The sequence below is a fragment of the Echinops telfairi genome, unplaced genomic scaffold (genome assembly GCF_000313985.2).
Source record: "Echinops telfairi isolate 266 unplaced genomic scaffold, ASM31398v2 ScPeMD7_7424;HRSCAF=8462, whole genome shotgun sequence".
NCBI lineage: Eukaryota > Metazoa > Chordata > Mammalia > Afrosoricida > Tenrecidae > Echinops > Echinops telfairi.
The window spans coordinates 63,454,389-63,466,687 of record NW_022111324.1 but is presented as its reverse complement, the minus strand read 5'-3'; the positions used below and the strand labels follow the sequence as shown (position 1 = coordinate 63,466,687).

At 41.8% G+C, this 12,299-nt stretch overlaps 1 protein-coding gene across 1 annotated transcript in view; it reads left to right on the top strand.

Annotated features, from left to right (window-relative positions):
• The window catches only part of USH2A (usherin), a 949,135-nt gene that overhangs the window by 400,470 nt on the left and 536,366 nt on the right, over positions 1–12,299 (top strand). The window contains exon 30 of the mRNA XM_004700145.2: positions 11,077–11,190. Coding sequence (XP_004700202.1) covers positions 11,077–11,190 — 114 coding nt within the window. The remainder of the gene's footprint in view (positions 1–11,076; positions 11,191–12,299) is intronic.

The window sequence follows — 12,299 nt, the reverse complement described above, 5'->3', positions numbered from 1 at the left end:
ATATGCTATATTTAATATTTCTGCAATCTATATATTTATATTGAAATAAATAAAAGTTCAATCCTGTCCTTAGCAACATACAAACATACACATCAACCATTCAAAGTATTTCTCTTTAATCAGTGTTTTTTGGGAAATGATGATTATAGGCATTAACACTGGCTAGGAAACTTTCTGGTTGTTTTAATTATACATTTGGACCATGTATCACATTTTAAAGAACATTTTAAATGTATTAGTTGCTCTGAAAAGTAAGCTATTATTATTTTTAAGAGCACTGACTTAGTAGATTTTTTTTCTCATGCAAAAATGGAGTTCAGGTGAAATGAGAACAATCATCTTGGAATCAGGAGACTTAGGTCCTAATGTCAGATCTTCTGGTTGTCAGCCTTCATGTCAATCGGACGGACAGTCTTAGGCAACGCATTTTATAGTGTGCGACAGCAGCCTCCTTAGGAAAGTGGAATGACACTAGCTCTCAGAGGCTTTCAGCAATGTGTCTAAGCCACTGATCAATAGGCATGCTTTTGATTTCTTTTTCTTTTCTTTTCCTCTGTTCTCCATGCAAGCCTCTCTGCTTAGAGAGACCTAGTATGTTCCGGGAGTGTTTCACTGATTTTAATGTCAGTTCTGTATGTTTGAGTAAAAGACTTAGCAGGAGTGTGCAGCTGCAAGTCATATGCTAAATGAGAATGAAAATGAGAGACTCAGGTAGTTCTTCCCTGAAAGAGTTGTTTAAAAATTTGAGGGTAGGCTAAGTCTGCTGAGAAAATCTTAACTGAGTATGCTTTAAGGTCAAATTAAATCACTCTTTGAACTATTCTTCAACAGATGATTTGATTCTACATGCTATAAAGAAAATGAAAGAACAAAAATTATTATTTATCCTATTTATAAGCCTCAACTTCTCAGTCAAAGGTATACAATTTTCTTCACCCCCACTGGATGTTATAATGTTAGAAACGCTATTAGAAGGATAGTAAAGTGATAGAATTAGTTTGACATTTTCCGTAGAATTGGGTTTGAGGTACATATGTGTACTCTTCTACCTTTTGGTTAAAATGAAAATTAACTTTCACTTTATAAGTATGAGGCATCCTGAAAAATATATATATTCATCAAAGTCCCCAAACAGCAATATCCCTACCACCCATGCCTGGCCCCCTACCCCCAACTATTAAGAACAAGTGGAGAAGCACCCTAGATGTGTTTTCAGATAGCTGTGGGACCGTTAAATTTTCATCCATATTTAACAAATGTCATTATTCAGTTTCATGGGGTCACTGTGTCAAAATGTCTGTGTTAGAACTTTAATTTACTTTCGGAGCCTCCTCTAAGTGGGCGGAAAGCGTGGCATGCTGGATTGATTTACTCTCTTTAATCCATCCACCGGGTTGCGGGTGCAACTCAATTCTTCTTCTGGGGTGTGAACTTAAAAATTAGATTTCATCAGCACTGCAGTTGGTTTCTGAGCCGGATAAGTCTTCTTCCTTTACTTCTGCCCCCTGCCCGTGCCTGGCTTTCCTGTAAACCCGAGTTCTTCCAGTCGGTCTCCAGGTAGTAGAAGCCGCGCAGCCTGTGCGGTACCCTCACCAGATGGTCCTTTTAATAAATGCCTTGCTCTTGCCCACCTTCACTTCCTTGATCCAAATGTGAAATGCCAGCAGATAAATAAGAGCATTGTGCTCTGATGAGATCTCTGGAGATGGAGGAAAGCCCGGGGGAGGGAAAGCTAGAAACAGCCTTTTTGTTTGCTGTGCCGCCGCCCAGTTACGGGCCCAACAGCAGAAGACACTGTTTAGATAACAGACAATTTGAAGGCAAAGCCCAAAAAGAAGGGAGAGAGAGAGAAATTTTTCATATGCTTCCACATGCTTCTGCAAAACTGAACAATACTGTTGGGCTGTTGGGAGCCCCGTTACCAGGGAGTGCGTGATCTGTGCGGGGGGACTGCTGACTTTGGACTCCAGGGTAGGCGACTGCAGTCTGCAGATTTCACCCCGGACGAACAGTGCGACGGAAACGAGTGGGCAATAAGTGCAGAGCAGCCAGTTCTGTAATTGAATTAAAAGCTGGGTGACATCAATGCAGACACCTGTCCAATTACAGACAGGCCAAGGTGTTTACCGTTGCTGTACAAGCGGTTCGAAGATGACAGACATCTTTCCGCCCACAGATTAACATAATGAAGGAGAACAGATTACAGTGGATGCCGGCCAAACCCCTAGGCTGGCAGCTGGGGGGGTGGGGGGAGTCTGCTGAAGTATGTAAATAGGAACAAAGGTGTTCTTTTCTCCAAAAGGGGTTTGGTTTTTTAAAGGATGCCATCTTGCTTTGCGTCTCAGGCTGGCTCCCAGGCAGAGCATTTATACTTGTCTGTATTTAGTCGGAGAAGTTAATCATAAAATGTCCACGTCAAAGCAAGCTCCTCTGTTGCTTTACAGCTTCTCCGCACACTGAGTCCTATGAGAGGCACAAAGCCCGCACAGTTGGTGTCAGCTCCACAGTGGTTTTCTCTTAGGTGGGCTGGCTGCCTCCAATTATGAAGAAAGAGTTGGGAGCTCCTAATCTTTCAGTCCAAAGAAACTGTCTTGTTTCCTTCCTTGCTGCCTGGAAGGAATGAGGTGGGAGTGGGGCTCTCTAACAATGGGGAGATCCTAAGTGAAGCTAATTGGAAGAAAAGTTCCCATGAAAAGTCAACCAACCCTAAGTGCCCAGTGTTAGGTAAACCTTAGGTTCTGTTGCTGGAAAATTGAACAAAGAAAGTGTCCCCAAAAATCATTGTGCGAGACAAGTTGCAAGCTTCTCTAGTAGGACGAAAAGCCTTGTTCTCTGCAGTCGGGTGTGTTCTACGGCTCCTTAACTTTATTCTCAACTTCGTTCCTTAAGTTCTTGACCCTGCTCTTGTAGTTTGGGCTTTCTGCCACCACCGAGGCCCTTAGGACTGTGATTCGACGGCTACTTACTTTCCTTCCAACTCCCTTGGTATGGCATGTCAGAATTTCTCAATGTTAAGCATTAATGCAAAATGCATTATCGCTCAGCACTGAGAGTTCTGGCCCTGCTGATGCCAATGATTTTAATACCGAAACCAACACTCTTGCGTTTCATGGGATACTAACACTTTTAAGACATCAATAATGCTTACTTTATGCTTATTGAATGTTTTCTCAGCTCACCCTCATCCATTATCAAAAGGGACCAGCAGGCTTCCTGACATGGCTGGTGACCATTTTCACAGAGTTTGATGGTGGAAGGGGAGGTCATCTGGCTGGCCTGTTTAAGGGACACTCTCAAATCAAAGGAGAAAAGACTGACCCGTGAAGGCTCCCAAAGGAAGAAACACATACCCATGCTGAACTTTTAAAGTTCTTGCTGTCAGATAAACTTTAGTATACACACTCTAGGTGTCTTAAAGGAGAGAAGTGCAAATGGTGAAGCACTCAATTACTAGCCCAAAAGTTGGTGGATCAAACCCAGTCAGAAGCACCGTAACAGGCAAGACCTCTAAATCTCCTCGTGACAGGTCAGGGCCCTGCAAACCCGATGCAGGACTTCTACTCTGCATACTCGGGTCTCCCAGAGTTGGAATTCACCTAATGGCAGCACTATACATCTTATTTTCTCTTGTTTTAAGTTTTGTTGTGATGGTTTTGTTCGACTGCTTTTCATAGATAACCCTTACATTTTTTTGCATATGATTATGTTATGAACCTAAATTACTATGTGCTTCCTCAATGCCATCGGCTCAGTTCCTACCCATAGCAACCCTGTGCACAACAGAACAAAACACTGCCTGCTCCTGCGCTGTCCATACCATACCTCCTCAGAGTTGCAGCCACTGTTGTGGCCCTTGTCTCAATCCATCTTGTCCTTGTCCAGGGTCTTCCTCTTTTTCACTGTCTTTCCTTGACCAAGCATGATGTCCTTCTCCAAGGACTGGTCTCTCTTGACAACATTTCTAAAGATTGTAACATGAATTCTTGCTACCCTTGCCTCTGAGGAGAGCTCAGGCCATACTTCTTCCAAGACAAGTCAGTGTGTCCTTCTAGCAGTCCGTGGTACTTTCAGTAGTCTTCTCCAGCACCACCACTCCAATGGATCTATGCCTCTTCGCTCTTCTTTAATCAATGTCCAACTTTCACAGGCAAATGAGCTGATTGAAAATACCATGGCTTGGGTCATGTAAACCTTAGTCCTCAAAGTAACATCTTTGCCTTTTAGGACTCTAAAGAGGCCTTGTGCAGCAGATTTACCCCAAACACGGTGTCTTTTGATCTGGACTGTTGCTTCCATGAACATTGATTATGGATCCAAGACAGAAACAACATCAACCTTTATCCATTTATCATAATGTTTCCTCAGTATTCATTTTAATTTAACGCTGAAATATATACTTTCAATGACAATTATTTTTAGCTTGTTTTAATGAAATCTACTGTCATTATTGTGTGCCATCGAGTTGATTCTGATTCACAGAATCAGATTCTGTCGTACCCTCTGTGATAGAGAATCTCTACCTTACTGATGCCTGCCCTGTCATTATTACTGGAGCAGATTTCCACACCTTTGTTTTCTTGTACAGAGTCACTGATGGGTTCAAACGTATCAACCTTCTGGTTGGCAGCCTAGGCTTCACCATTGTGACAAACAAACCCAAGCCCAAACCCACTGCTACGGATTCTATTCCAACTCATCGCTACCAAAAACCACCCCAACCAAATCCACCATGGTCAATCAAATCAGCTGCACAGTGACCCAACACAGGGCTTCTGATGCTCTAACACTTCAGGGCAGCAGATAGCTTCATCTTTCTCCCAAGAACGGGTGGGTGGGTTTAAAGCCATCAGGAAAATACTGACAGAGATTACCAACCCAGAGCTAAATAAATAATATTATTTTAATAAATATTTATTTAAATAAAGCAATATTATGTAAAACAGATTCACTGAGACCAACTTAGTTCCAATTCATAGTGACCCTGGTGGCTTTGAACTGTTAACTTTTTCCATGAGCCATCCAATGCATAACCTCAATCCTACCAGGACTCCTTGATTATATATCGATTGCTGGTTATCTTAAGGATGGAGACCTCATGGCTTAGGGTTGCAATTGAGTTTTGAGTTATTTTCTTAAGGAGCCCTGGTAGCATCGTGGGTTAGGCATTAGGCTGTTAATTACAAGACGGGTGGGTCAAAATCATAAGCCACTTATAAGAATGATGAGGCTGTCTGCTCCTTTAAAGGTTTACAGTCTCAGAGAAACTTTGTAGAATAGCTACGAGTCAGAATCAACTCAATGACAGTAGTTTTGCTCTGGCTTATTACCTTAGACCCTGAACCGTGCAAATGTCTTTGTACGCTTAGAAAATATCCAGACTTTTGGCTCTGTGTATGGCTCTCTGTATTTCTGTTTGCAACAGGGTCCTTCTAGCTCTAATATTTTCTCAGTTTAAAAGTCTTATGATGACCATTGATAGCACATAGAGGCCTGCAGAAGTGAAATTGATAAATGCTTTGATGACAACATAGCATGATACAGTGTTTCCCCGAAAGTAGGACATCCCCAAAAATAAGACCTACTTACAGTTTGCCTCTCACTGAAATATAAGGCACCCCGAAAATAAGACCTCCCCGAAAATAAGGCTCCCAAAGCTACTGTAACTCTGGACTCTGGACCGTAGCGGTGGGCGCTGCCGCACAGCTCACTGTTGACCACAGCACAGCTCGAGCAGACAGGAAGTGTGAGGTCTATTTTAATCAAACAATAAATGTGTCCTGTATTCTTCTTCATGGAAAAATAAGATATCCCCTGAATATAAGACCTAGCACATCTTTGGGAGCAAAATTAATATAAGACACTCTCTTATTTTCGGGGAAACAGGGTAGTAGTCCCACCTTACTTACTGTCCCTCCCACCCCCAGCCCAAGTATATAATGTAATTATGACTCTGATACTTACACAAGACTTTTAGACAAATCACTTGGTGACCTAAGCACCTACTTTCGTCCACCTAGTGCACTCTCCATGCTGAAAATCCAAGGAGATAAATCACATGCTTCAAGGGAAAAATGAATGACTGTAAAATGTTTCCAATTTAAGGAAGTCCATTTGGTTGGCCAAACCCCTTCCCTGCCTATCCCTTTATTATTTCGTGACCAAAGGAGAGAGAGAAAAGAAAAAAAAATCTTTATCATTGCATTCTTCTTGCTGAAGCAGATAAAGTCTTGAGTGATCAGTATTTAGGAAAAACTATTCAGATAGTTTGACAAACTTTGTTTCTGAGACACACATTTTGAGCAAGGTCTCTCAGTATAATAGAAGCTCCATCCTAGCCTCAGAAAGCCCCACATGGTTTTTTTTGTTTCTTTGAAATCTAATTTATAAACAACCCAAAACTTTTCACCTGGGATTCAAAGTTGGCAAGAACCAAACCACCGACTTTCTCCTTTTTCCCCTTCTTCCTGCTCTCTTATTGTGCAGTTCTCATTTCACAGTATTTACTAGTGTCTCACCTGCCTTGAAATGGGAAATGTGAACACTTTGATAAATGGCCTGAAAGTTGATCTAGTTTCTCTTCACCATCATTCTTTAAGAATCTCGGGATTTTTCTATGAAATACAATTTGGTAAACTTCGTTGCCACAGCACAAAGCTGAAGAAAGCACATTTACTGAGAGGGACATTTCCTACTTTGAAAGGTTTCGGAGGCTTAAAAAACCTAAATAAAAGGGATTCAAGATCCACATGTACACGCAAAATAACTCCACCAGGGAAGGCAAGAAAGGTTAAATGAAACACAGGCTCATTTAGTGCATAGCTCAATATCTGAGTAAACCCTTCTTAAAGAGTACCTATTAATATTGTACCAATCACAGTTCTGGCGTTGAACTTTAGTTACGATTTGCAAAGAAATAATGTCTTCCTCCGGATAGGTATTTTATATGGCTAGTATACAAACCGCAAAATAATAGAATGATGTTTATGTTGTTTCCTAGTGATAATGTCAGCTGGGTCTATGAAGTCCCTTCTCAACTCACTTTACTCTGAATTTCAGGTATCATACTTTGTGTTCCTTTTAGATACAATGTTTCTTTACCACAGATAAGTCATGGACATCCCCAAGAGAGTAGACGCTTGCACACATGTCGTATAGTTTACTTGAATGAACAAAGAAAACTCAACTCACATCCCTACCTTACTTTCTTACGTGGTATAAGGTGACAATTTTCATTCTCTGAGAGTCAAAACAGTTCTTGTTTGTATAGCTTTCTGCTCATTCAGACATGCAAGGTGTCTTATTTAGACACTTTCAATAAATTCCAACTTGGCAGTAGGAAAGAAATGCCAAATCCACAGCATTTGGCATAACGGCTGAAGCCTATTGTATGATGACACTTGTTTGGGACCAACAATTGTGAGATCACGGTGGGGACAATAACTGAACTGTGAAGAAAGAACACAGGGACTGGTTTCTGATGCTGAGTCTACCTTGGAGCACATGGTCCAGCTGTTTCAGTGAATGCATGGCTTGTGCATTCAAAAGCAGAACCAGCGCTCTGGAGAGACGGGAAGGCTGTAGATATGAATATAATCATTGAGTCTGAGAATAATTGAGCCTGCCCAAGCCGTGTGCTTATAAAAGGCAGGACTTCAAACCGGTTCAGAACTGTGTCGTTATGCACAAAGGAAGAAATGGCAATGTAAATGTTGCATAGCAACCATAGTGCTCACATTCAAAGCAACACAGCTGCCTACTTTCAGTAGGGCACCACTGCCTGCTTCCTACTTCGGTCAATCTGATACACACACACAAAATGGTTCCCAAACAATGTTACACTGCTCTTGTTTTCTTTAATCACTACGGAATCATTTCTAAGTGGTTCAAAGCCCGAACAACTACAAGCGTGCCAGAGCAAGAGTGAGCGCGACATCAGCCCAAGGTCAGCATCTCCTGGAGCAAAAACTAGGGAAGAAGCTTTAAGAGGAAGGCGGGCTGTCCTAGAAAGAATACACTTCCCAGCGTTTAGGAGAGGGACTCAGAAAAATTCAATAGCACAGAAAGAAGCTGAGGGACGTCAAGCTCCAATAGATAAAGAGCAGGACTGAGGAAGGATTACTAGGAAGGATTGGTGTGTAAGAGATCACAGTGACCTTTAAAAGCTAAACTTGAGATAGTAGCATATTGAGGCAGAAGCTTGTCTTGCTAATAATATAGAAGGGAGGTAGCTCTGTGCCAAACCCTTGACATAGCCCCCTGAACTTGCATATATTGATAATAACTCACGGAGGTATGTCCAGTGGTATTCGCATTACTACAGACGAAGACTGTAAAACGTTTCCTCAACACGTTACTTGTCTTCACGTCAGCGTGACTCCCGTGACTGTAACGGAACAGCATACGAGTCAGCTGGGGCTCTTGTGACCGTTGCTGAACAACATACGCCTTCTTAAGGATCACCATGTGTGAATGCATTTTTTTGACTCGTGTGCCAATCAGTTTGAGTGAAGCGTTGCTTTCTTCGGCTGATCCTTTGTTTTCCCAAACAGGCTATTCTTTTCCAGAAATCAGCCTTCTCTGATGATGCGTCCAATGTAAGCAACAGAAGTCGTGCGTTTCTGGGGAGTACTCTGGATGTGTTTCTTCTAAGACTAATTTATTTATTCTGTGCATGTCCAGGAGACAGGGCAGGGTGTCAAAAAGTTGGTGAAAAACTTTCCGTTGTCTTTCAATTCCATGTTTCCACACATTTTTGAAGCCCTCTTTTTAGTATCTTCCCAAATGCCACAATTCAAATGTACCCCTCATTGTGTTCTGTTGTCATGGCCTAGCTTTCTCTGATGTATGAGTTACCTGGAACGATCATGGCACATGCTTGTCAACACGTGTCAGCGTTGCTTGTGAGAACTCCAAAGTGGTCCTTTGTGCCAGCTGTGCCCAAGGCAATTGGTCATTTGATTTCGGTTCTGCTGTCCACAGAGACTTTAATGTGGAGACAAATAGAATGGAATTTCGGGTAATTTTAATTCCCCCCTCTGCTTAGCAAGGTATTGTTCATCACTCTGCTCCTTAAAGAGAGGCACTCTGATGATCAGTTTGCACATTAGGCAATTAAGACATAGAATTCGGAACACCTTTCCCAATCCTACAGAGGCCATGCCCAGCAGGAGTGAGATTTGAATCTAGACAGTCTGGCTCGAACGTTAGTGGTCTTTGCCGCTAACTTTACCTGCTTCTTGAGAAGAAGAACATTGGAAGGATTGAAACTAAGTTGAAAAAGGAGGTAAGGTGGTAATCCAAATGACCACATTTGGATGTGGTAATGTCAGTTTTCTTTAGGATCTCTTAAAGAAAACCTAAACTCTGAATGTGGAAGTTAATCTGTACGATTCAAAAAGAAATAGCACACAGAGTAGCAAGAATGAGAGAAAACAGAAGATTATGACACAAGGGGGTTTTTAATTAGCACTATCTGATTTTGGCATAAGAAGTTCACACGTGTATATGCAAAGTAGCTCATTGGCTTGCTGTCTTCTTTGGCCATAAACTGAGATGGTGATGCCAAGGGGAAGGGTATTTCCATGCAGAAGCATCGTAGAGCGGGTTTAGGAGCCCAGGGGAGTCCTGAGGGGCTGTTGGAATGAAGACTTGCAGGTAATGCGAGAGACGGAGGGGATATGGTAGGTGCCAAAGCAAGCAATGACGTATGGCCTTTCCTTGTTTCCTGGCTGCTTGGTCTTTTGATCTTAACTTTTCTTCTTTTGGGGAGGAAACCATGTGTTCTAGAATTTGTGTTCCAATGATGAAAATGGCCACTAATATTGCCACCTTAAATGATAATACACAGGCTAGGCCAGGGGTCGGCACACTTTTGAGACGAAAGAGGCAGTCCTGTCCCTCACAACAGTTTAAAATGTATTCAAGAGCCATCAATATATTTTTGCAAGCAAATGCAATCACCGTTATCTGAAGAATATCCTTTGAAAATTTTAAATTTTACTTCCAAATCACAGACACACCAAAAGAGTCCTATGTTTCTCATGAGTCCAGTTTGCCGATCCCAGTCTGGGATATTGAAGGTTTAATCCATAAAGAGAAATCATGACTGGGACCATCTTTGCAGGAGAATGATGACCGTAAATGTGTGCAGGCTTCAGAGACAGCCCTGAAAAGGTTAGCAATGAAAACAATGGTCAGGAAATTTACAAGTCACATTTTGATTCTTCAACTCACAGGATTGTCCAAATAAAGAGCTTTTTGCCTTGATTATGAATGCCAGTAAACAAAATGGGTTTTCATTTCTACAGGTACATTTAATTGCTGAGCAAATCCCATGTATCCACCACCGAGCTAGGTTAATTCCACACTTCCATGTGTAATGCTTCTGTTCAAGACAGGTGTCTTAATTAAATAAACTGATAATTTTGCAAGTAGAAGTACAAAAGCATAATTATCTAATTTGCTAATTGTTCAGCCCTGTGAATTTGCATATTTGTTAGCTGCAACATAAACAAATGGTTTGTATATGTGAATTCTACAGTTAACATAATGAAGCCACTCACTGGAATAGCATTTCTTAACTTGAGTTAATAGATGCCACATGAAAGGGGCTCCCTAGCCAAATCAGGTTGAAAAATGCAGGGTTACAGAAAAGGAAATGGCTTTGTTCCTGCAGGGGGTCTGGGATCCTGCAAGGGGCCAACATGCGTCCTAACTGTCTGAGAGTGGAAGGCATGGAGGTGTGCATCACAAAATGTATGCTTACAGATCCGGATACTTGGGAGAGGTAGATTATGGGCCACTAGTGTTCTGAGCAATGTATTTAGAAAAAATGATCATTCAGAGCTGTCTTAAGACGATGTGGGTCTCACTGTGTTTTTCTCACTCGTCACCCCATCCTTCAGTCAGCACACAGGCAGGAAATGAATTCAGGTGGTATGTATTTTCATCTTCTCCCTTTTGGTGTCTGCCTCCTAATGTCACTCATTCACTCATTCCACACACACACACACACACACAATCTCTATAGTCGCTTACCATAAACATGTAAACCTCTTTTATTTTCCTTTATTACAGGCATATTGACGGGCTTGCTACCCTTCAAAAACTATGCAGTGACCCTAACTGCCTGCACTTTGGCTGGCTGCACCGAGAGCTCACATGCATTGAACATCTCTACTCCACAAGAAGGTAAAGTAATTTCAAAGGTCTTGACTTCCACATTTCAGTCATGAATAATAAAATAGGAGAAGAGCTAAATGCTGCAAGGCCATTTGCTGGAAAACCCCAACCTAATTTGATGACAAAGTGCATTGCCAGGCCATAATTGCTCCATTTTTTGGGGGGGTGCGAAAATGAATCAAACTCCATACCCTTTAATGACATGCATCTTTAATAGCTGTAATGCAGATTAATGGGCTTTTTAATTGCTGTTACATTGTTCATGCAAGAGCCTTGTCATTAATATGAAGCATCTGAAAGATTAATGAAAGCTTCCTCATTTTACTATGGCTCAGAAGTAAATCTAGAGACAGTCTGACTAAAAAGAATTGATTGTATGGCACAGTATGAAATTGAGAATCAAACGGTTGATTTCCATGGTATCTTTTAACTGCTAAACACCAGCACCGGCAACAATTATTTCAGTATGATGGAACTTCCAAATGCCAATTGAGGCATTTATTAATCACTGCTCGGCTCCTTCTAACTTAAGCTTCACTTGTGATGTACTTGGAACTTACAAACTGTTGGCATACATTAATGTTTCAGAAAGACTGCTTTAGAAAGGCAGTGAGAAAGAGAAAATATTTTAGCATGCCAAAGCGAAAGCTTTGCTCAAGCACCAGCACGCATCACTTCAAGAAATAACAGCTCTCAAGGCATTTGAAGCATTGTTACTTAATGTTTCTCTCTCCCCGAGGAGAGGAATTACACGTCTCTTATGCTATCTAGTTTTCACGTTATGGAGAAGTTTTAGAAGCTTGATTGTTAAAAGGAAAGAGTCAGCCAGTGTCTCCTTTCCTTTTCCCCAGTGTTTTATCCATCCCCTCATCCGCTTCCTCTTTAAATCCACTACCAAGTCCCACGAGCATCGCTGGTGGCGCTCTAGGCAAGGCGTTGAGCCGATAACCACAACGTTGGCGGTTCAAACATACCAGCTGCCCCTCGAGTTATAGACTCAGAAACCCAAAGGGAGAGCAGGGTGGCCACGAGTCACACTCTACTCTGATGGCAAAGGTGTGGTTTGGGGTTCAGCACCATGTGGACAGAAGATATGTGGGTGTAAAGAATGACAGGAG